At 42.0% G+C, this 24,955-nt stretch overlaps 2 protein-coding genes across 6 annotated transcripts in view; one reads left to right on the top strand and one right to left on the bottom strand.

The window, feature by feature from the left end:
* mrpl13 (mitochondrial ribosomal protein L13) overlaps positions 1-24,955 on the bottom strand; it is a 194,865-nt gene that overhangs the window by 158,692 nt on the left and 11,218 nt on the right. Inside the window, exons 2-3 of one of the 4 annotated variants that reach the window (XM_070888813.1) lie at positions 18,484-18,587; positions 8,774-8,890 (exon numbers count right to left, since the gene is read on the bottom strand). Coding sequence is in view for 2 of the 4 variants with exons in the window: in XM_070888806.1 (XP_070744907.1) it covers positions 1,345-1,371 (27 nt within the window). In the remaining 2 variants the exon portion in view is untranslated. Of the gene's footprint in view, positions 1-1,344; positions 1,637-8,773; positions 8,891-18,483; positions 18,588-24,955 lie in introns of those variants that run through there. The other 3 variants (XM_070888820.1, XM_070888806.1, XM_070888797.1) reach the window with 3 other exon arrangements.
* The window catches only part of mtbp (MDM2 binding protein), a 98,244-nt gene continuing 74,920 nt past the window's right edge, over positions 1,632-24,955 (top strand). For both annotated transcript variants that reach the window (XM_070888777.1, XM_070888769.1), the window contains exons 1-8: positions 1,632-2,221; positions 7,354-7,437; positions 8,794-8,867; positions 10,292-10,443; positions 13,180-13,238; positions 17,555-17,699; positions 19,300-19,414; positions 24,119-24,253. In XM_070888777.1, coding sequence (XP_070744878.1) covers positions 2,152-2,221; positions 7,354-7,437; positions 8,794-8,867; positions 10,292-10,443; positions 13,180-13,238; positions 17,555-17,699; positions 19,300-19,414; positions 24,119-24,253 — 834 coding nt within the window. In that variant the 5' untranslated portion in view covers positions 1,632-2,151. The remainder of the gene's footprint in view (positions 2,222-7,353; positions 7,438-8,793; positions 8,868-10,291; positions 10,444-13,179; positions 13,239-17,554; positions 17,700-19,299; positions 19,415-24,118; positions 24,254-24,955) is intronic.

The raw sequence follows: 24,955 nt of genomic DNA, 5'->3' as shown, positions 1-24,955 counted from the left end.
GTAGATTTGGTCTCTTTGGGAGTGAATTGCCTTCAGAAATGATATTCCTGGTAATGCAAGATTGCAAGACTCAATGTCTATAGCAGACTGGATGACTGACCAGGCAAGCTAGCTCATTATAAGATCTGGAGAGTCAGGACTGTCACTCGAAACTGGGACTATCCATACAGCTCAAGATAACACTGCAAACTAGCAATGCAAGGCTGGTTAAATTCAGTACCACAGCACACTTAGCCCTAAAACTAGGTTTTTCGAACCTGTGCCTAAGCTCTCTCAACTTAGGGTAATGGGCTCTGTTGCTAGAGACAAAGTGCCATTCCGGACAAACAGAAACTCTGCTGATGAATGTTGCAGTAACTGGATTACAGACTCAAACACCGTGATGAGTCTCCACAAATTTCAAGTTCTTTTGTTCATGATAAACCTCACCATGAACATTTCTCAGGTGCTGACAGCACCTCTCTGGGTATCAGTCTTTCTCCCAGTATCTATCTCCCGGGGCTTGCCCTCTCTCTCGGAATGTACCACCCCTCTCCTCCCAAAGTATCTTCCTCCTCTCTCTCCTTTCTGGGTATTGATCCCTCTACACCCTCTCTGTATTTCCCCTCTTTTGGTACCAGCTACCCCCTCACCCCCCCATATCTGAACCAGTATCTTTTCTTTACCCTTGTTTTCTCTCTCTTCCCCACTCCCTCTTCTCTCTTGTGTGTTGTTTCTCTCTCCACCATGTCGCTCATGTGGGTACCACTCCCGCCTCAGAGTCAGAAGATTGTGGGTTCAAGTCCCACTTCAGAGACTGGAGCACAAAATCCAGGCTAACAGTGCAGTGCTGAGGGAGTGGTGCACTGTTGATGGTGCCGTCTTTTGGATGAGACATTAAACCGAGGTCCGTCTGCTCTCTCAACTTAGGGTAATGGGCTCTGTTGCTAGAGGCAAAGTGCCATTCCGGACAAACAGAAACTCTGCTGATGAATGTTGCAGTAACTGGATTACAGACTCAAACACCGTGATGAGTCTCCACAGGTGGATGTAAAAGATTCCATGGCACTATTTCGAAGAGCAGGCGAGTTCTCCCCGGTGTCCTGGGCCAATATTTATCCCTCAACCAACATCACAAACAGATTATGTGAGTCATTATCACATTGCTGTTAGTGGGAGCTTGCTGTGCATAAATTGGCTGCTGCGTTTCCTACATTACAACAGTGACCACACTTCAAAATGTACTTAATCGGCTGTAAAGCGCTTTGGGAAGTCCCGGATTTGTAAAAGGCGCTATATAAATGCAAGTCTTTCTTTATAATCTCTCTGTCCCTCCCGAGTCCGGAACGTGTGTCCATTGCTTACCTGAGCAGCCTTGGTAAAATTGGACATGTTTTCAGCAGCCCAGTCCCGCGTGCAGTGCCTGTATCTTTCCGAAGAGAAACATGTCCGCAAACCTAATTAATCCAATTGTAACTCACAGTTACTGGTTTTTCATTTTTCATGTAGTGGAAGCAGGACGTATTTAACTGGTTGACGTTTCCGAGCTTTGAGTAAAGTAGCAGAGAGCTAATTGTTTTTTTTTAATAAAGTGCAGGTTGCGAATGGAGACATTTGGTTTCCAGCCGGACTGGTGACTGGGACCGGAAACGGAAGGAGCGCGCGAGTTTTATGAGAAGAGTAGCTCGAGCCGGAGGCAACACCGGGGCAACAGGAGCGTCGTCACTGCGCCAACTGGTGAAAGAGGCAGGAAAACCCAGCGAAAGCAGCCCCTCCCCTCGGGCAACCGTCAGTCCGCGAGCCCCCGGGCAACCCACTCGGAGAGTTTGACCATTACTCTTGTCAGAGTCTGCAGGAAACAGGCACTGGGTACACACAGACTCGGACCAATGACTGGAGTTAAACACTCAAGGAACGAGAGTTAATGTCCAGTTGCAGAGAGGCCCACGTTAAACACCGGCAGAAGCCACCAGAGAGCGGAAGCCAGTGGAGCTCCAGATACTCGGAGGCAGCCACCAAACCAGAGACAGCCTTGAGGAGTGTGGACTTGAGACCAAGCTGAGATACTCAAGGCAAATGGCAAGAAACACATAGGCCGACCGCTACTAGACAACGTTTGCACCTTTAAACAGTTTGTGCACCCATTTTACGCCCTTCATATTAAGTCTTCCAATGGATCGATATGTGCTATTAGTTGTTTGGCATTATAGAGGTGACCAATGTAAAGATGAAGAGTTTGCTGGTAGGTGCTGTATTTATAAATTGTTCAATTAGATGTATTAGGGTGACCTCCTTGCACAATAAACTCATAGCCTCAATAATAGGGAAGGGGAACTATTTTGAGTTGAAAGGATAGTCTGTAGTTTACGTGTGTGTGTGTATAGTCTAGCTCAATTCCAAAGAAAGAAAAACAGAAAATGCTGGAAATGCTCAGCAGGTCAGGCAGCAACTGTAGAGAGAAACAGTTAACGTTTTAGGTTGGTGACTTTTTCAGGTCGATGAAAGACTCTCATTTCTATGGTGTCTTTCACCACCTCAAAGTGCTTTTATAGCCAATTTAGTACTTTTAAAGTGTAGTTGCTGTGTTAATGTAGAAAACATTAATTGACCTAACTAATATAGCATCTGAGTTTTGTGAAATTTAGTTCCTAAATCAATGAATAAATGGATGATTTTAACTAACCTTCTACACTTGGTTTGGAGAGGAGAAAGAAAGTGTGTAGTGGCCTCTTGAAATAAAATATGGTGAGATTAATTTGCTTAAGAGCTGTCTTAACTGCAAAATTGAGGCTGAGATGCAACAATCTTCTGGACAGGTAGATTGACTGATATATTTTCCTGCCAAAATGGCTCTATTCTAGGATCATCATGGAAAGCAAAGAAACCCCCTGCTTCTCTTCTCCACTACAAACTGTTGTCTTAAACCCCTCTCCCCTGCCTCCTCCACCCTCACTACTAACAGCAAGTGTGAGGAGCTCATGGACTTCTGTGTCACAAAGATTGAGACCATCTGTTCAGCTGCCTCTGTCACTTACTTTCTTTCCTCTAGCTCACCGGGGAAAAACTTCCTCTAAAGTTCCCCGCTCCTCACCCCTGAACTCACATCTTTCTCTAGTTTCTCTCCTATCTCCCATCATGCCATCTCAGAGCTCGTTTTGGAAAATTGTGTCTTATGTATGTGCAACTTCCTCATCTATTTCCTTTAACACCCTGGGATGGATACTATCAGATCCTGGAGATTTGTCTGATCTGATTTAGATATGGCAGGTAATTAAGCTATTTCTGGCATGCAGATGACATTTAATGTGGATATATTCAGCACGGCGGCCCCGACCTGCAAAGAAGCATACCACTTCAAGGTATAGTGTGTGCTGGAGAGTGACTGCTGTGAAGAGGGTGACTGGATTGGATGTCATCTTAGTCCAGGTGCCTGATTGGAGCGTGGCCAGGAGCGGTGAGGTTGGGGAGCAGGAGCGGCGAGTGATTGTGGAGCGACGTGATCGGGGCCCAGAAGAGGCGAAGGCCCAGGGGCAGCACGGGCCAGCCCACATTGTGATATGTGTGCGAACTAGGTCTGTGCAGCAGAGCTGATCTCCAGTCGTCTTGGTTAATCCTTGCCACTGGACCAAGACCTAGCTCTGTCAAGCCTGTGTGGTGGCTGGTGTGCAACGGCCACCACACATTAAAAAAAATCCATGCACAGGCATTTTCCACCCTTCAATATGTAGTTCGGGATCTGGAATATTAGGCCCTTCATTGAAATGCCTGTGAACTCATCCCTTTTTGGTGTGGAAGCAAGTCACCCTCAATACGAGGGACTGCCGATGATGAAGATGGTAGTGCTAATGCCAAGCATGTGTATACCATGCTGGTTTCTGAATTCATCTGCTGAGAGGGAAATTAACCTAGGTATTATAGTGCATATGGTGCATGAGTCTGTACAGGTTCACAGCCAGTGACGAGAGGCTGCACTGAAAGCCTCACAGTGAAAATTGAGTATTGGGATCTATCAGGCCCCACTCCCGAGACTTGAGCACAAAATCTAAGCTGACACTTCAGTGCTGCACTGTCGGAGGTGCTATCTTTTGGGTGGGACATTAAACCGACTGGTGGACGTAAAAGATTCCTTGGTACTATTTTGTAGAAGAACTGGGGAATCCTGGACAATATTTATCTCTCTCATTACTGTTTGTGGGATCTTGTATGCAAATTGGCTGCTGCCTTTTCTTTATTACATCAGTGACTACACTTCAAAAAGTACCTTATTGGCTGTAAAGTGCTTTGGGACATCCTGACGCCGTGAATAGCGCTGTATAAATGCAAGAAACATAGAAAGAAATCCACAGCACAGAAGGAGGCCATTTCGGCCCATCTTGTCCAAAGAGCCGCACGGCCCCCGGTCAGCAGTCCTGAAGGTTACATATAAACCTATGAACAATGAACCATGGCGGAAAGGTAAAGAGCACCCAGCCCAACCAGTCTGCCCCACACAACTGCGACATCCCTTGCACCAAAACGTTCTACACACCACCCCAGTTGGAGCCATGTGATCTGGGAGAGGCAAAAATCAGATTTTAAAACCCAGGCCAATTGCGGGGGGGGGGGAAAAATCTGGGAAAATTCCTCTGACCCATCCAGGCGATCAAAACTAGTCCAGGGGATCACCCTGGACGTATTCGATTCCCTGCAGTACTTGCCATCGTATCTGCACCAGCCAACAAGAGGTTATCCAGTCTAATCCCACTTACCAGCTCTAGGTCCGTAACCCTGCAGATTATGGCACTTCAAGTGCCCATCCAAGCACCTTTTTTTAAATGTGGTGAGGGTTTCTGCATCCACCACCCTTCCAGGCAGTGAGTTCCAGACCCCCACAATCCTCTGCATGAAGAAGCCCCCCCTCAAATCTCCTCTGAACCTGCCACCAACCACCTTAAAACTATGCCCCCTTGCAATTGACCCCTCCACCAAGGGAAATAGGCCCCTCAAAATTTTGTACACCTCAATGAAGTCTCCTCTCAGCCTCCTCTGTTCCAATGAGAATAAACCCAACCAATCCAATCTGTCCTCATAGCTAAGATTTCTCCATTCCAGGCAGCATCCTAGTAAATCTCCTCTGCACCCTCTCTAGTGCAATCACTTCCTTTCTATAATACAGTGACCAGAACTGCACGCAGTACTCCAGCTGTGGCCTAACCAGAGTATTATACAATTTAGGCATAACCTCCCTGCTCTTGTATTCTATGCCTCAGCCAATAAAGGCAAGCATTCTGTATACCTTCTTAACCACCTTATCTGCCTGGCCTACTTTCAGGGATCTGTGGACAAGCACTCCAAGGTCCTTTTGTTCATTTACACTTTTAAGTGGCCTACCGCTTAATGTCCATACCCTTTCCTTATTAGCTCTCCCAAAGTGCATTTCCTCACACTTCTCTGAATTAAATTCCATTTGCCACTGCTCTGCCCACCTGACCAGTTGATTGATATCCTCCTGCAGTCCATGACTTTCGTCTTCATTATCAACCATACAGCCAATTTTAGTGTCATCTGCAAACTTCTTAATCAAATTCCTATATTCAAATCTAGATCATCGATGTATACCACAAAAAGCAAGGGACCCAGTACTGAGCCCTGTGGAATCCCACTGGAAACATCCTTCCAGTCACAAACATCCATCAACCATTACCCTTTGCTTCCTACCTCTAAGCCAATTTTGGATCCAACTAGCCACTTTGCCCTGGATCCAATGGGCTTTAACCTTCGTAACCAGTCTGCCACGTGAGACCTTATCAAAAACTTTGCTAAAGTCCATATACACTAAATCGTATGCACTACTCTCATCGATCCTCAAGATTACCTCCTCAAAAAATTCAATCAGCTTAGTCAAACACAATCTTCCCTTAACAAATCTGTGCTGACTGTCTCTACTTAATCCTTGCCTTTCCAAATGTCGATTTATCCTGTCTTTCAGGATTTTTCCAATAATTTTCTCACCACTGAGGTTAGGCTGACAGGCCTGTAATTACTTGGCTTATCCCTTTCTTTCTTCCTTAAACAAGGGTACCACATTAGCAGTCCTCTGGCACCATGCCCAAATCCAAGGACTGGAAAATGATGGTCAAGGCCTCTGCTATTTCCCCTCTTGCTTCGCTTAACAGCCTGGGATGCATTTCATCCGGACCTGGGGACTTATCCATTTTCAAAGCTGCTAAACCCCTTAATACTTCTGCTCTCACTTTATTTCATCCAGAATATCACACAGCTCCTTGATAGCAGTATCTGCATTTCCCCTTTCCTTTGTGAAAACAGATGCAAAGTATTCGTTAAGAACCTTACCAACAGCTTCCGTCTCCACACAAAGATTACCCTCATGGTCTCTAATAGGCCCTACCCTTTCTTTAGTTACCCTCTTGCTCTTAATATATTTGTTGAACATCTTTGGGTTTTCTTAATTTTACTATGCAAGAATTTTTCATGCTCTCTGTTAGCATTCCTAATATCCTTTTTTTAATTTTACCTCAACTTTCTATATTCCTCCAAAGATTCTATAGTATTTAGCTGTCAGTATATGACATAAGCTTCCCTTTTTCCTTTATCCTCTCCTAGACATCCAGGAGGCTCTAGAATTGTTATTCCCACCCTTTTTCTTTTAAGAGCGCATGTTTCGCCCTTCCTTTCTTCGCTAAGAGGATCAAACATAAAACAAAATTCACAATACTATTCTTGTATCAGTGTACAAGACATTCTCGGTCTCATTTGGAAAACTGAGTTCTGGTCCCCTCACATGATGGGAGAACTAGAGGCCTTTGCAAATGTTTAGAGGAGGACCATCAGGCTAGTACCTGGTTTAAAAACACTTGGGTGCTGCAATAGGTCAGATGATTTGAATTAGATATGTTGTGGAGAATGTGAGGGCATGCATAAGTTATGTAAGCATAAAACTTGGATAGATGTCGGGAGGTTTTCCTTTTCAGAGCTTTGGAATAGCTTGCCAGGTCGTGCAGTGAATGCAGATTCACTACAAACATTCTAAAGGGAGCTGGACAAGTTCCTGGAGGAGTCTGATATTGCTTAAGTACAACAGGTGGGATGTTGGGTGATGTACCTCGTAGTACCTCACTAATATCTTCTGGAACTTGATTTTAATTGTCTTTGGGGGTTGGAAAGGAATTTCCCAGAATTCTTTATTCCCTGAGTTGGTCTCGGGTATTTTTTGTTAATCTGTATTTTTGCCTCCAGGAGGTTATATGGGATGTGGGGGGAGAAGGGTCGTGTAGCCTAGTTACAACACAGATGAATGGTACAGACTCGATTGTCACGCCTTTTCCATATGTTCGTATGTATGTAATATTCACTAACATCATTCTTGTCTAACAGAGCTAACGACCATTAATAGTATTTATGAACTACTGAGAAAGAACTGCAGTATCTCAACAAATTCAAGTTTTGCCTCGCTTCCAGGTAATAAATTTAATCCTAAATTAGATTTCTTTTTAATTCATATGCTTGTCCACATCCATCTATATTTAAGTCACAGTTTTTTACTTAGTTTGTTTATCAGGCAATATTTTCCTGACTTTCCTGTTTTTTGCCTCTACATTTATCTAAGATTTGCTCCTACCTTGAGTGATAAATAGCTTCCTTTTATAGCTTTCACCCGTAGAAGTTATATAACAGCTCTGCTTCACTTTATCCCATCAAATGCTCTATTATCTAATAAATTACGTGACATATTCTCCCTATGGAGTAGAAAACCTGGGGTACTGCTTGGATCCAAAATAGCCAGTAGCTGGAGTTCAGATTTAATTTTTGTCTGTCTGCATAGTTTAAAATCACTACCTAACTCATCTGGTAGCTCAGTAGGTTTACAGTGAGTAGCTGAGCCATGCAGATTAGGAAAGTCCCAGGTATAATGTACAGTCTTTGCTGAGTTAGCTGATCACCCTCCCTATGTCTCTAATCTCCTCCAGCCCGACAACCAATGTTTCCGTTAAGCTGCGCAGCTGTCTGGAGGGCACGCACAGGCCGCTTGTCGGCTTTACAATTGAAAAACTGCGCATGCGTGGAAATTTAAAGGGGCTGCGCACCCAAAACAAAATTAAAGAGAACATTGTCTACAACCCTCCAAGATCTCTGCGCTTCTTTAATTCTGGCCTCTTGCACATCCCTGATTTTCATCGCTCCACCATTGGTTGCTGTGCCTTCAGCTGCCTAGGTCTTAGGCTCTGGAATTCCTTCCCCAAACCTCTCTACTCCTTTAAGACACCCCTTAAAACCTACCTCTTTGACCAAGCTTCTGATTGCCTGCCCTAATATCTCCTTATGTGGCTCGGTGTCAAATGTTGTCTGATAACGCTCCTGTGGAACACCTTGGGATTTTTTACCACGTTAAAGGCACTGTCAATGCAAGTTATTGGTACAATCTGGGTCAAGGAGGGAGAAATCGGCTGGGTTCCAAATACTGATGGCTTTCTAGTGACCCCTGCTGGAAATGGAGAGAAAAATAATCTGACTGCCTAGATTTCCTCACGTATGCCATATATTGATTTTGGTTGGTTGGTTAAAAGGTTTTCTAGTTTGCTTTCCTTTCTCATTTGCAGTATCCTATTGATTTTATGTTTGATTCCCTCCCATTACTTTTGTCAAGGTATGCAAGCTCCTTCTTGGCCTACTGTCTTTTTTAGTCTTGCCTTTAACATAATAATTTGAGATGCAGCAGCTTCATTATTCTAATTGTCAGCTAGTTCTTGCAATGGATTAGTATTTAAAATCTCTGTTGAAACCTGGTGTTAGTTACATTTGTTTAATCTGTTGCAGCCTGTTCAATAACTGGTGTTCCGGCACCACAAAAATGGTTCTTTGCAATTCAGGCAATCCATGGCTTTTCACAGGTGAGTCGAGCAGGAAGTCAAACCTGTAAGTGTATGACAGCTCAAAGTTAAGGTCACAAAACTATCAGCAAAACAAATACACTGGTCTACTGTTTTCATTTATAAAACAAAAACTACTGATGGGGGGGGGGGGAAATGAATGAAACTGGTTAGCCAAGTCAAAAACCAGTAATTCTAAATGAGCCCTCTTGTTGCGAATGTGATGATTCTTATAGCATGAAACAATGTTATTGGATAGTTCTAGATTGAAAATTGGGATGCAATAGTGGTAGATAGGTTGTGATCTTGAGAAATAGGCAGCCTGAGGAGAGTCTGGTCCTGCCGTTCTTATTCACCAGGCAAAACCAACTTTGTAACTGACTTTTTTTCGATACATCAATTCTTAGGGGTCGAAATTGCCATCCGGGGGCGGAAACCTTCCAGGTCAGTTATCGCCCGGATGGGAAATCTCGCCCCCGGTGTGGAATTGCCCTTTGCGCCCCTCAGTGCTCCACCTTGTTGGAGGGGTGCTTCCGGGGTGCCAGCGTGATACTGAGTCCAGTGCACTGAAGAGATCAGTGCTATGCAGAAGCTCCATGTAGCGCTAATGTGCCACAATGCCCCTCAACGCTCCTCCCCTTCAGTTAAAGGGGAGGGCCGCTGCTGACTCAGCAGGCCCTTTGGTGGCCACCAGGGACAATCCCGACTGATCCAGTGGCCCGGCATCTAAAGATAAGTACCAGGCTGCATGATGGCGGCCTGGTCAAGATGAGGGCCACCATTGTCTAGCTGACAGAAGAGTCGGCCAACAAAAAAAGTGACGCCCCAGTGTCACGGTGATGACGTCATTGCAGGGTGCGCGCCGGGTGCAAATTGTGGGGCGGGGTGGCACTAACTGGGCACAAAAAAGGGGCAATTTTGGGCACAAAGGGGCAATTTCAGCCCCTTAGGGTTTTGATGACCAAAGTTAAAACTGAAGAAAACAAATGGAGATAAATAGAACTGATAAAAGTACACAGCAGGTTGATTGGGGGGAAAAGTTAATATTTTTGGTATAGAACTCTGCATTGAGAACTGAGAAAAAAAATCAGGTCAAGTTTTTAAAAAAAAAACACTCAAAAGCCACAAAGTTGATGTAATCTACAAAAATAAAATACTGCGGATGCAGGAAATCTGAAATAAAAACAGAAAATGCTGGAAATACTCCAAGTGTGGAGAGAGAAACTGAGGTAATGTTTCCGGTTGATGACCTTTCATCAGAACTGGAAAAAGTTAGAGCGGTGACCGGTTTTAAGCAAATGGAGGCAAGGAAAGGGGGAGGATGGAAAGCATAAAAGGGAAAGTTTGTGACTGGGTGGAAGGCAGGAGAGATTAAATGACAAGTCACTATCATATTCTGCTAGATGTACCTTATAATTACTATCCCATTATTGTTTTCTTTCTAGTTCTGTAGTCCAGAGTGGGAAGAAATTAGTTCCAGTATACAGGACAGTGCTCGTGAGGAACCTGTACCAACATTAATACAAGAATTCCTGAATAGCATAAATGGTTGTGAGGAAGAGGACGGTGATGTGAAAGAATCTACACCCCTGTCTGAGTAATTATTGTACAATATTTTAGCGTTGATAATGGGTTCTAAATATTCTGAAATATTGCTTAAGTAGTTGAACATAAGAAAATCTCATTGTGGTTCATTTTTCTAGTCCACCAAGTCTCCCATCATAACACCCAACTGTGGATTGAAGTTACACTCTCCTGCTGTTTGCAAGAGATGGGCCTCGGTTTAACATCTCATCTGAAAGACAGCATCTCCGACAGTGCAGCACTCACTTCGTACCCCACTGAAGTGTCTGCCTATATTATGCGCTTGAGTCCTGGAATGAGTGCAGGACAGGATATGGGATGTTGGGTTTTGGACAAGTTGGAATTTATGGAGGGTGAAGAATGGGTGGCCATTAAGGAGGGCATTGGAGTAATCGAGTCTGGAGGTGACAAAAATATGGATTAGGGTTTCAATGGCTTTAGTAGTGAGGCAGCGACAAGTGGTTGATACTGTGGAGTGGAAACTAAGTGACACGGGTAATGGAAAGAATAGAAAACTAAGTGATAATGAAAGATAGCAAAAGAAATGAAAGAGAAAGCAAGAAACAGACAAAGAAAAATAAGGAGACGGAGAAAAAGAACAAAGACTGGAAAAAGAAAACTAAACTGCCAAATGTATTTGATTTCTTTTTCAGAATGTACCAAATTTTCCACAATTAATGCCCCTGACGGCATTGAGTTAGCCATGTAGTTATGGGGCTGTAGGTCAGACTGCTGAGAAGATGGCATGTTTTTGACAACCCAGCAGCTCTCATTGTTCATCTAGTTGCCAGATTTTGTAAATTCAGTTTCACAACATGCCGTGGTGAGATTTGAACTCAGGATCACTGAGTTGCGAGGCAGATACATAGAAACATAGAAAATAGGTGCAGGAGCAGGCCATTCAGCCCTTCTAGCCTGCACTGCCATTCAATGAGTTCATGGCTGAACATGAAACTTCAGTACCCCCTTCCTGCTTTCTCGCCATAACCCTTGATCCCCCGAGTAGTAAGGACTTCATCTAACTCCCTTTTGAATATATTTAGTGAATTGGCCTCAACTACTTTCTGTGGTAGAGAATTCCACAGGTTCACCACTCTCTGGGTGAAGAAGTTTCTCCTCATCTCGGTCCTAAATGGCTTACCCCTTATACTCAGACTGTGACCCCTGGTTCTGGACTTCCCCAACATTGGGAACATTCTTTCTGCATCTAACCTGTCTAAACCCGTCAGAATTTTAAACGTTTCTATGAGGTCCCCTCTCATTCTTCTGAACTCCAGTGAATACAAGCCCAGTTGATCCAATCTTTCTTGATAGGTCAGTCCCGCCATCCCGGGAATCAGTCTGGTGAACCTTCGCTGCACTCCCTCAATAGCAAGAATGTCCTTCCTCAAGTTAGGAGACCAAAACTGTACACAATACTCCAGGTGTGGCCTCACCAAGGCCCTGTACAACTGTAGCAACACCTCCCTGCCCCTGTATTCAAATCCCCTCGCTATGAAGGCCAACATGCCATTTGCTTTCTTAACCGCCTGCTGTACCTGCATGCTAACCTTCAATGACTGATGTACCATGACACCCAGGTCTCGTTGCACCTTCCCTTTTCCTAATCTGTCACCATTCAGATAATAGTCTGTCTCTCTGTTTTTACCACCAAAGTGGATAACCTCACATTTATCCACATTATACTTCATCTGCCATGCATTTGCCCACTCACCTAACCTATCCAAGTCACTCTGCAGCCTAATAGCATCCTCCTCGCAGCTCACACTGCCACCCAACTTAGTATCATCCGCAAATTTGGAGATACTGCATTTAATCCCCTCGTCTAAATCATTAATGTACAATGTAAACAGCTGGGGCCCCAGCACAGAACCTTGCGGCACTCCACTAGTCACTGCCTGCCATTCTGAAAAGTACCCGTTTACTCCTACTCTTTGCTTCCTGTCTGACAACCAGTTCTCAATCCACGTCAGCACACTACCCCCAATCCCATGTGCTTTAACTTTGCACATTAATCTCTTGTGTGGGACCTTGTCGAAAGCCTTCTGAAAGTCCAAATATACCACATCAACTGGTTCTCCTTTGTCCACTTTACTGGAAACATCCTCAAAAAATTCCAGAAGATTTGTCAAGCATGATTTCCCTTTCACAAATCCATGCTGACTTGGACCTATCATGTCACCATTTTCCAGATGCACTGCTATGACATCCTTAATAATTGATTCCATCATTTTACCCACTACTGAGGTCAGGCTGACCGGTCTATAATTCCCTGTTTTCTCTCTCCCTCCTTTTTTAAAAAGTGGGGTTACATTGGCTACCCTCCACTCCATAGGAACTGATCCAGAGTCAATGGAATGTTGGAAAATGACTGTCAATGCATCCGCTATTTCCAAGGCCACCTCCTTAAGTACTCTAGGATGCAGTCCATCAGGCCCTGGGGATTTATCGGCCTTCAATCCCATCAATTTCCCCAACACAATTTCCCGACTAATAAAGATTTCCCTCAGTTCCCCCTCCTTACTAGACCCTCTGACCCCTTTTATATACCATAATCACTAGGTTCCTGTACCCTCTTCAATATGTTTTTTTTAATTGTGCTGATCAGACCAAAAAGCACTGCCATTTCTAACTGCTGTTATATATTACTGATTTTATTTTGGTAAATGTTTGTGTATTTTTGAGGGAATAATGGGGATGTTAATATTTGAAATATGAAAAATATCTATCAACATCATTTCTTTTATAGATTATTTGAAGAGGCTGCAGAGGGTTTACATCAACTTGCAGATAAACTACCTCCTCCTGGTAATTGTCAGCATCATTTCTTTCAGAGCCCTTGTATTGTAACAATGAGATGTTTTGAAATTAATTGTAATAATGGCAAGCACATGGCTATCATTTGTCAGTATCTTACAATGTGCTCTTTTCTTCTGATACAATTCTTTAAAGCAAATTGGAATTTGACATGAATTGTTTATTGACGGGAAAGAAGATGCACTGCATTTCAATCAAGTTACTTTTAGACCCTATATAGTTAATGTTGTACCATGTATTTTGTGTCGTTTGAATTAAACAGAACTGGTTGAGATAAAAACAAAAAATGCTGGAAATACTCAGGTCAGGCAGCGTCTCTGAAGAGAAAGAAACAGAGTTGACCTTTCCTCCTTTGAAACATAGAAACAAAGAAAATAGGTGCAGGAGTAGGCCATTCGGCTCTGCGAGTCTGCACCACCATTCAATATGATCATGGCTGATCATGCAACTTTAGTACCCCATTCCTGCTTTCTCTCCATACTCCTTGATCCCTTTAGCCATAAGCGCCACAACTAACTCCCTTTTGAATATATCTAATGAACTGGCATCAACAACTTTCTGTGGTAGAGAATTCCACAGGTTCACAATTCTCTGAAGTTTCTCCTCATCTTTGTCCTAAATGGCTTACCTCCTTATCCTTAGACTGACCCCTGGTTCTGGACTTCCCCAACATCGGGAACATTCTTCCTGCATCTAACCTGTCCAATCCTGTCAGAATTTTATGTTTCTATGAGATCCCCTCTCATTCTTCTAAATTCCAGTGAATATAAGCCGAGTCGATCCAGTCTTTCTTCATATGTCAGTCCTGCCATCCCGGGAATCAGTCTGGTGAACCTTCGCTGCACTCCCTCAATAGCAAGATTGTCCTTTTTCAGATTAGGGGACCAAAACTGTGCACAATATTCAAGGTGTGGCCTCACCAAGGCCCTGTACAACTGCAGTAAGACCTCCCTGCTCCTATACTCAAATCCTCTCGCTATGAAGGTCAACATGCCATTTGCCTCCTTCACCGCCTGCTGTACCTACATGCCAACTTTCAATGACTGATGTACCGTTGCACTTCCCTTTTTCCTAATCTGTCACCATTCAGATGATAATCTGCCTTCCAGTTTTTGCCACCAAAGTGGATAACCTCTCATTTATCTACATTATACTGTATCTGCCATGCATTTGCCCACTCACCCATCCAAGTCACCCTGCAGCCTCTTAGCATCCCCCTCCGAGCTCACCCTGCCACCCAGCTTAGTGTCATCTGCAAACTTGGAGATATTACATTAGTTCCTTCGTCTAAATCATTAATGTATATTGTAAATAGCTGGGGTCCCAGCACTGAACCTTGTGGTCCCCCATTAGTCACTGCCTGCCATTCTGAAAAGGACCCGTTTATTCCTACTCTTTGCTTCCTGTCTGCCAACTAGTTCTCTATCCACATAAATACATTACTCCCAATACCATGTGCCTTAATTTTGCACACTAATCTCTTGTGTGGGACCTTGTCAAAAGCCTTTTGAAAGTCCAAATACACCACATCCACTGGTTCTCCCTTGTCCACTCTACTAGTTACATCCTCAAAAAATTCTAGAAGATTTCCCCCTCATAAATCCATGCTGACTTGGACCGATCCTGTCACTGCTTTCCAAATGTGCTGCTATTACATCTTTAATCATTGATTCCAACATTTTCCCCACTACTGATGTCAGGCTAACTGGTCTATACTAACTCGTTTTCTCTCTCTCCCTCTTTTTTAAAAAGTGGTGTTACATTAGCTATCCTCCAATTCATCGGAACTGATCCAGAGTCTATAGAATGTTGGAAAATGACCACCAATGCATCCATTATTTCTAGGGCCACTTCCTTATGTACTCTGGGATGCAAACTATCAGGCCCTGGGGATTTATCTGCCTTCAATCCCATCAATTTTCCTAACACAATTTCCTGACTAATAAGGATTTCCTTCAGTTCCTCCTCCTCGCTAGACCCTCGGTCCCCTAGTATTTCTGGAAGGTTATTTGTGTCTTCCTTCGTGAAGACAGAACCAAAGTATTGCTTCAATTGTTCTGCCATTTCTTTGTTCCCCATTATAAATTCACCTGATTCTGACTGCAAGGGACCTACATTTGTCTTCACTAATCTTTTTCTCTTCACATATCTATAGAAGCTTTTGCAGTCAGTTTTTATGTTCCCAGTAAGCTTGCTCTCTATTTTCCCCCTCCTAATTAAACACTTTGTCCTCCTCTGCTGTATTCTAAATTTCTCCCAGTCTTCAGGTTTGCTTCTCTTTCTGGCCAATTTATATGCCTCTTCCTTGGATTTAACACTATCCCTAATTTCCCTTGTTGGCCACGGCTGAGCCACCTTCCCGGTTTTTATTTTTACGCCAGACAGGGATGTACAATTGTTGAAGTTCATCCATGTGATCTTTAAATGTCTGCCATTGCCTATCTACCGTCACCCCTTTAAGTATCATTTGCCAGTCTATCCTAGCCAATTCCCGTCTCACACCATCAAAGTTATCTTCCCTAAGTTCAGGAGCCTAGTCTCTGAATTAACTGTGTCACTCTCCGTCTTAATGAAGAATTCTACCATATTATGGCCACTCTTCCCTTAAGACCCTTGCACAACAAGTTTGCTAATTAATCCTCTCTTGTTTCACAACACCCAGTCTAGGATGACCAGCTCTCTAGTTGGTTCCTCGACACATTGGTCTAGAAAATCATCCCTTATACACGCCAGGAAATCCTCCTCCACCGTATTGCTACCAGTTTGGTTAATTTATATATAGATTGGGCTAAAGTCACCCATGAAACTGCTGTACCTTTATTGCACGTGTCCCTAATATCGTTTGATGCCATCCCCAACCTCATTACTACTGTTTGGTGGTCTGTACACAACTCCCACTAGCGTTTTCTGCCCTTTGGTGTGCCGCAGCTCTACCCATACAGATTCCACATCATCCAAGCTAATGTCCTTCCTTACTATTGCGTTAATCTCCTCTTTAACCAGCACCGCTACCCCACCTGCTTTTCCTTTCTGCCTGTCCTTCCTGAATATTGAATACCCCTGGATGTTGAGTTCCGAGCCTTGGTCACCCTGGAGCCATGTCTCCGTATTCCCAATGACTTCATGTCCGTTAACATCTGCGCAGTTAATTCATCCACCTTATTACTCTTTTTTTGGGGGCTGGTGGAGTGCAGGGATAGGGAGACCTAACACCTACTAATGTGCTGCATAACTACCTAGCAGACCCAATGCTGAACACCAGTTTTGAGTTAAATTTGCCAATGTTTTTCTGAGAGGGAGGCGAACCTATTTGATGGGATTGTTTCTCTGACACATTAAAAGTCCTCAGCGGTCATCAAGCAGGAAGATGCTGTTTATTGAAATACTTGTGGATGAACCATGCTGCCCAACTAGATAGTGAAATTTAAGAATGGCGACATGTTGCAGAACCAACATACTGCACCACAGAACAGAGGGTTGCAGGCTTGTTCCTGACCTAAACCATGTCACCATGCAGAGTTTGTTCAGTATTGGATCATAGAATCTTACAGCACGAAAGGAAGCAATTTGGCCCATCATGCCTGTGCCGACTCTTGGAAAGAGCTATCCCAATACTTCCATTCCCTTGCTCTTTTCCTATAGCCCTGCAAATTTTTCATTTTTAATTGTGTATATATCCAATTCCATTTTAAAAGTAACGATTGAATCTGCTTCCGCCATCCTCTCGGGCAGTGCATTCCGAGTCATAATAACTCACTGCATAAACAATTAGTACTCATCTCTCCTCTTGCTTTTTCCAATCAACTTAAATCAAATGTTCTCTGGTTATCGACCTTCCTGCCAGTGAAAACAGTTTATTTTTCTTTACTTTATCAAAACCCTTCATAATTTTGAACACCTCTATTAAATCTCCTCTTAACCTTCTCTGGTTTAAGGAGAACAATCCCAGGTTCCCTAGTCTCTCCACATAACTGAAGTCCTGCAACCCTGGTACAATTCAGCTAAATCTCTTGCACCCTCTCACCGTCTTAACATGGTGAGGCCTAACCAGTGATTTATATAATGTTGAGATTATGCTCGGCTTTGTTTTTATGCGCTAAGTAAGCCGGGTAACTTCATCACTGGTTTATTTTAACTTTTTTTATGTTCCATTAACTGGTTCTCAAAGTGTTTGTGGAGGGAAAGTGCGACATGCTGCCTGACTCGCTGAGATTTCCAACATTTTCTGTTTTTATTACCACTCAAGTTGTTGGCTTAAAAGCTGGATTGAGCTTGACTTTTGAAGTGTTCCCTTTTTCTGTTGACAGGCAAGGGGTTATTGGATCTAATCTTGCTGGTCTCTGGCAGTGGTATTCCCAGGCTGAAAGATTGGCTCCCTGTTGTGGGTGCATTTAAGCACATGAGGGAATGGCATTCAGCAGAAATTGCCATAGCAACAAAGGATGGCAAGTGGCAAGTATCTCAACTTGAGCAAGTTCATTGTGTTTATATTGAACTGGTACAAAAGGCAAACAACTGCATAAACTATATTTTCTTTTTAGCTCATTTTGCTGGCATATAATATTTTATGGTTTGAAAAGTTAGGATTTAAAGTTTGGTCAAACTTTACTGCAAGAAATTCCTTTCTTCCCACCAATTGTCCAATTTTAAATAATATTTTTGTAACTAACCTCGTGGCTTATACGCCAGTATTTAATTTGTAGTCCTTGATCTAGAACTATAAGAACAGGCTGGACAGCAAACTCTAGTACCATAAATCTACAAACACTGTACCCTGTATTTAAAAAAAAAAAAAATCTTTAAATGGCTTGAGAGTAAATATTTAGTACATGAGAAATGTTGGGATGTTAGAAGTTGAAAAAATCTCAAATTTGATTTAATACAAACCAAAAATACCAGTCTGAACAGCAGGTACCTTCGTTCATAACTGAGGTATAATCGGATGAAAAACCGTTATTGTTTCTGATAAAACAGTAAAAGGATGCAGCTAGGATTCTTTAAGATCAATGGTAAAGACATAAGTGGTAAAATGAAGCATGTTGTAGTGGGATAGGTTGCTAACTGATGGGTGGTCAGGCATCTGCCACATGATCTGGATTGCCAGCCATATTGAACCTTACAGATGACATTTAGAACAATACTGTATTAAAGGAGATAATAGAAAAACATCTCAACCAAAAATATAATAATGAATAGTCAGTATGGATTTCAAAAGGGAAAGTCTTGCTTGACCAACCTGATTGAATTCTTTGAAAAGGCAACAGGGAGATTAGACCAGGGTAAGGCAGTAGATGTAATGTATCTAGATTTCCAAAGTAAACCAAGCAGTAGCGTTTATTTCTAGAGGGATAAAATTGAAAAGTAGGTAAGTTATGCTAAACTTGTATCGAACTTTGGTTAGACCACACAGTACTGTGTACATTTCTGGTCGCCATATTATAAAAAGGATATAGAGGCACAGAAGAATGTGCAAAAAAGATTTACAAAGATGATACCAAAACTGCGAGGTTATATTGATCAGGAAAGGATAAACAGGCTGGGGGTCTCTCCTCTTTAAAGGAGAAATGACCTAATAGAAGTCTGTAAAATTATGAATGGTTTTGATAGAATAGACGCAGAGTTGGTGTTTCCACTTGAGAGGAGCAAAACTAGAGGCCATCGATATAAGATAATCACCAAGAAATCCAATAGGGAATTCAGAAGAAACTTTTTTATCCAGAGGGTGGTGAGAATATGAAACTCGCTACCACAGGGAATGGTTGAGGCGAATTGTATAGATACATTTAAGGGGGAGGTAGATAAATACATGAGGGAGAAAGGAATAGAGGGTTATGCTGACAGAATTAGATGAGGAAAGACTGGAGCAGGCTCAAGTGGAGTATAAATGCCAGCATGGACTGGTTAGGCTGATTGGTCTGTTTCTGTGCTGCATAGTCTATGTAATTCTATGTAACCAATAATAAAACATAAATTATGACCAGCAAGTAGTAAATTCAAATTACAATTTATTATTTCCCAGTCCAGACATCTAACAAAATTTGTCTCATTGTAGTTGGCAGAAAATTGCAGAGTACCTGGGAGCAACTGTTGTAGACCCACAAAAGTTTGAGAAAATGATTGATCCATTCGTGGTATGGAGAGGGAAGGTACATATCCAAGAACGAAAGGTACAACTTCTGTTTGTTTATTTTTACATTTAAGAAAATAACCTAATTGGGATTTTATATTTCTGTGTGCTAGGCAAGTCCATTATATTTGCAACAAATTGTTTGCATTTCAGAAGGCCACTGTTTTTAAAAAGTTATAATTTTTTTCTACAGTTTAAATTGGTAAGAGATGTTTTTTTTAAACAAATCAGCTTCACTAACAGGAGGGTGTTCTAGCTCACAAAGGTGCAGCAGGGCTATCACTGGCAGGACAGTGCAATGATGGTGACAAGTTTACATTGTCAATTTACATTGTAAATGTGGACAAAGGAATTTATAATGAGAATGCAAAAATAAGAACAGGGTGTCTTGACTTTAAAGCTGGGACTATTATATCTGCCTGCCCTGATCTAATTATCTCCTGCTCTCTAACTCCATTTCACCCAAAAACCACGCTTAGTGTTCGCTCCCTGGATATTAGATAATATGTATTTAGGTATTAATAATGGTATAATTGAGACCATATCAGCTGTGGCTCAGTTGGTAGAACTCTTACCTGAGTCAGAAGGTTGTGGGTTCAAATCCCACTCCAGAAACCTGAGCACAAAAACCTAGGCTGACGCTCCAGTGCAGGACTGAGGGAGTGCTGCACTGTCTGAGGTGCTGCCTTTCAGATGAGACGTTAAATCAAAGCTCCATCTGCGCTCTCAGGTGGACATAACCAATCCCATGACACTATTTCGAAGAAGAGCAGGGGAGTTATCCCTGGTGTCCTGGCTAATATTTAACCCCCAATCAACACTTAAAAACAGATTGGTCATTATCATATTGCTGTTAGTGGGAGCTTACTGTGCACAAATTGGCTGCTGTGTTTCCTACATTACAACAGTGATTACGCTTCAAAAGTACTTCATTGGCTGTAACACGCATTGGGACATCCGGTGTTCATGAAAGCTGCTATATAAATGAAAGTCTTCCTTTCTAAACGAAAAGGCTTACTCAAGTGCCAGGTGAAATGGAATTCTGGGAGACCTATAAAAAAACAACAAAGGAAACAAAGAAAATAAGAGGTGCTAAAAGAAAATAGGGAGAAAAAATGAACTTGCAAGGGATATCCAAGCTAACAGTAGAAGCTTTTTATAACAGAAAGGGAGTGGTGAAGGGAAATGTAGGCCTATTAACACTTTAATGGACAATAAGGAAATGGCAGACTTTTAAAATGAATACTTTATATCCATTTTCCCAGTGGAGGAGGAGGACAAAATACCAGTATTACAATGGAACCCAGAAATAAGTCAAAGGAACTTGACAGATTTAATATTTTAAACATTCCTAATGGCAAAATAATGAGACTTAAGTTAGACAAACCTACAGGACTTGATGGTTTCCACCCCAAAGTTTTAAAAGAAATAGCCAAGCAAATTGCAGATGCATTAGTCATAATTTTCCAAAGATATCTCGATTCAAGAATTGTGTCATCCAATTGGAAAATTGCAATTGTCACTCCATTATTTAAGAAGGGAGGGATGGGAGAAAATGGGCAACTGTAAATCTATCCATTTAATATCTGCTATGGGGAAGTTATTGGAGTCTATCATAGGGGATAGAGATCAGAGATTCAGCATGGATTTGTGAAAGGCTGATCATGTCTGCCTAAACTAGCTGATTTTTTTGAGGAGGTCACGAGCATGGTGAATAGGGGAGTGTCTATGGATGCTGTTGTCTTTATGGACTTCCAGAAGGCATATGATAAAATTCCACACAATTGATTTATCGCCAAAAATAAAAGTGCAACGGAATTAGAGGTAGACGTGGGTTGGTGATTGTTCTCTTCTCCTACCTCTCAACCAGTGATAAAAGGAATGTACTCTGGGATGTGACACCTGATGTTCCCCAGATATCTGTAATGGGGCTTCAACTTTGCATCATATATAAAAATGACTTGGATGAAGGAATCGAGAGTTCTTTATCCAAGTTTGTAGATGACACAAAGTTAAGGAGGCACAAAGTTGTGTAGATGGGAGTATGAAGTTACACAGGGACATAGACAGACCAAGTGAGTGAACTCCATCTGCCACAATTGTACCCAATGTGGGAAAGTGTGAGGTCATCCACTTGGGTTCAGAGACCTACCAATTGTAATATTTTCTTAATGGTGAGAGACTAGGAGTAGTGAAGGAGCAAAGGGATTTAGGTGACCAGGTACACAAATCACTAAAAGCTAGTGCAAAGGGAAAAATAGTAATTTTTTGAAAAAGGCTAATGGAATGTTGTTTTTTATCTCGAGGGGTTTTGAATACAAAAGTGAGGTAGTTATACAGAGCCTTGTTCAGACCCCATCTGGAATACTGCATTCAGTTTTAGCACCGCACTGTTCCTTACACTCTCATCTTCCTAGCTTGTACATGCGCCTGTATTCAGATTCATAGAGGGGAATTTTAGCACACAAAAATGAGTGGGTTGGGCTTGGGTCAGATGTTAACATTTTTAAAATCTGAGCCCCGACTTCAGCCCGGCCACTTCAGAAGTGAAGGAGGACAGCTTCAGTGAGAAGGTAAGTGCTTTTACAGCTCTGCTCGTGGGCTAGGAGGAGCAGGAGTGCTTCACTCGGCCCCCAAAGCACCCCCACCATCGAACCCCCCCCCACCCACAATCGGGGATTGGACATTTCTCCAGGGTTGGGGGATCAGACCTACCTGGTCCTGCGTCCAGCTCCGGAATGCATCCTGTCCCACTGCAAGCCAAGCCCGTCGGTCTAGTTGGCTTCCGGGTGGGAAATCTGTAGGGGCCAAACTCCACAGCATGCGGGGAAACCCAGCCCTCTGGATTTTCCATCCGAAATTCCGTCCCCCTGCCTACTTAACCTGTACCTGCTAATATCCAGGCCATAGATCAAGTTTGCCACCAATATTTATGGATCTTAGAAGTAATTCCTTCAATTAGTTTAATGTTTCCACATTTTTAAAAAATTCATTATCACAGTATTTGTTTCTCTAGTTTCTAGACATATTTCTGCTTAATTTTATTCTGATATTACTGACTTCAAAACCTATTATAATTACCAAAATTACCCTTTGTAATTAGATCTAAAGCATGCTAAATTGACCAATTACATTTCTTCTTGAATCAAAATCACAGAAGCATTAATTGCTGCCTGCTTTTTTTTAAACATCTAAAGTAGTGTAATCAGAGGCTGTCAGTTTGATGAGCGGGGGACTATCTAGCAGGCTAGAGCGGAAACTTTATGGGTTCATTTGGCTCTGTTGAGAGGGAATTGCTGTTAGTGAAGCTGATGTTTCCTGTCTTTTTTTTTAGATCTAATATTAATAAAACCGCTTTGTATGCTCCGAGGTCTGTAGAAACAGCCAAGGATGCACTAGTAAACTAGCAGGCAGTTAACTGAATTTGGAAAAGGATTGTGACTAGTTTAAAGCAGTGCTGGCTTAATCTTGATGACAAGGGCAGTGCATAATGGTTTACAGATGGGTAACTGATGCTTTATCCGCCATTACAAAATATGCCTGCCACTTTTTCAAAATGTCTAACACAATGCTAATCTATATAATGCTAGACTCATCCTTTAACTCACTCCTTAATACCTACTACTTTGACCAAGCTTTTGGTCACCTGTCCTAATATCTCTACATGCCTCAGTGTCATGTTATCTGCTAACACTCCAGTGAAGCACCTTGGGACGTTTTACTATGTTAAAGGCACTATAGAAATGCAAGTTGTTGTAATCTATTTGGTGTATAATAACTTTTCTTGCATCAGTTTATCATTTTTCCAATGGAGAACATTTTTTACATTGAAGTGTTTTTCATTTTTATTTTTAAACCCTCATGGAGAGGTGGAAGCAACAATGTTCTTACTACTCAGTGGACACAGTTTTAAGTTTGAAATTATTTGTCCTTTTAACCTTCAGAAATGTTGCAATGCATATTAGGGATGAGCAATAAATGCTGGCCTTGCCAGCGATGCCCACATCCCTGAAACAAATTTTTAAAAACATTTCATTTTAGTTAAACCTTTTATTTTGGCTCCATTTTTCTTTCGCTGCACCTTGCGTTTCACTGCGTAGACAGGTGACTGCTCATGGATATCTCCATCAGTATCCCTCTGTAGGTGTGCTAAAATGCTAACTGGTGAAGTCCTTTGATATGTGGCTGAGGTTGTCAGCATTACATTTAAGGAGAAGCAAGAATGACTGTCGGCCAGAATTTAGAAGCTGTAAACACCATCTTTTATGAGGAAATGGATTCAAGCATGGTGTTTGATATGGCTTGCATATGTAACTTAAATGGATGGGGCAGCACTTTGCTGAAATAGTGTGTGGAAGTACAATGGGCAGAGATTTCAACAGGAAGCCAGAAGAAACAAACTGAGAACATGCAAGATATGGAAACCCTGTTCTTCAGGATGAGTATTTACTTGAACTTGATCTAGTTTTCTACACGCTTTCCCCCCATTCAGTTGCGCTGTCTTATATAAACATTGAAATATTTAGCAGTTGAGAATTTATGAAATCAACCTGTAACAAATTTCTTAACTTTTGAAATTATATAGTCGATTTTGTTTAAGGAGGTAATTAGATTATTTCTGTATACCTTTTTTGTATTGCTTGTAACATCTGATTCAAGTTTTAGGCAGGCTGCTGGGTATGAAAGGAAAGAATAGCTTGTGTATTGTAACAAATACATTTTTACTTTTTCATTGTTTCCCTAGTTTGCTTCTGAGGTAAAGTTTCCAGGATTCTGCTTGAGAGCCAACACTCAAAAATCTTGGAGTCGTTTAATAAACTCCTATACTTGGACTGAAAGTGCATCCACAGCTTCTAGAACAACAAATACAATGAGAGAGGTGAACTAATTTCTTGTTTTTTTGACTACGAGCTAAATCCTATTCAGAGGACTTCCAATCCGCAACCTTAAAAAGTAATGAGAAATACCTTGCGTGACTTTGAGGGGTGTGAAAGGGCTTCTTTAATCTACCCAAAAAATTACATTTGTATATTTCAATGTTTTATACAGTGCAGCATCCTCAATGCTTGGTTTATCCCGCTGCCAAGGAAGTCCTTATAACAGGGGGGGTAGGGTGCAAATCTTCAGAGTGTTATATTAGATGAAGTCCTTACTACTAGGGGAATCAAGGGGTATTGAGAAAGCAGGAATGGGGTACTTAAGTTGCATGTTCAGCCATGAACTCATTGAATGGCGGTGCAGGCTAGAAGGGCCGAATGGCCTACTCCTGCACCTATTTTCTGTTTCTATTAACCCCTCTCGTGTCACAAGAAGCTTCCTTATCATGACCTCATTTACAAGCAACTGTAATGTCTTCAGTGTTTAACCTGGAAAAATAACAGTTTACATATTTACTGAAATAGAAGCAATAAGATAACACTATTTATCCAATGTGACAGGAAAATATTAACTCAGTCAGGACTTTGTCATTGGTGAATTATTTGGCCTTACAGTAAAGTTGCTTTCTGCATTTTGTAGTCTTTTTTTCCATTTTTAAAAAATAAGGTTGATAGTGGCTCCTAATTTAATACAGCTTTGTGAT

The sequence above is a fragment of the Pristiophorus japonicus genome, chromosome 1 (genome assembly GCF_044704955.1).
Source record: "Pristiophorus japonicus isolate sPriJap1 chromosome 1, sPriJap1.hap1, whole genome shotgun sequence".
Lineage (NCBI taxonomy): Eukaryota > Metazoa > Chordata > Chondrichthyes > Pristiophoridae > Pristiophorus > Pristiophorus japonicus.
The sequence above is the reverse complement of the archived record's forward strand: the minus strand, read 5'-3'. Positions and strand labels throughout refer to the sequence as shown.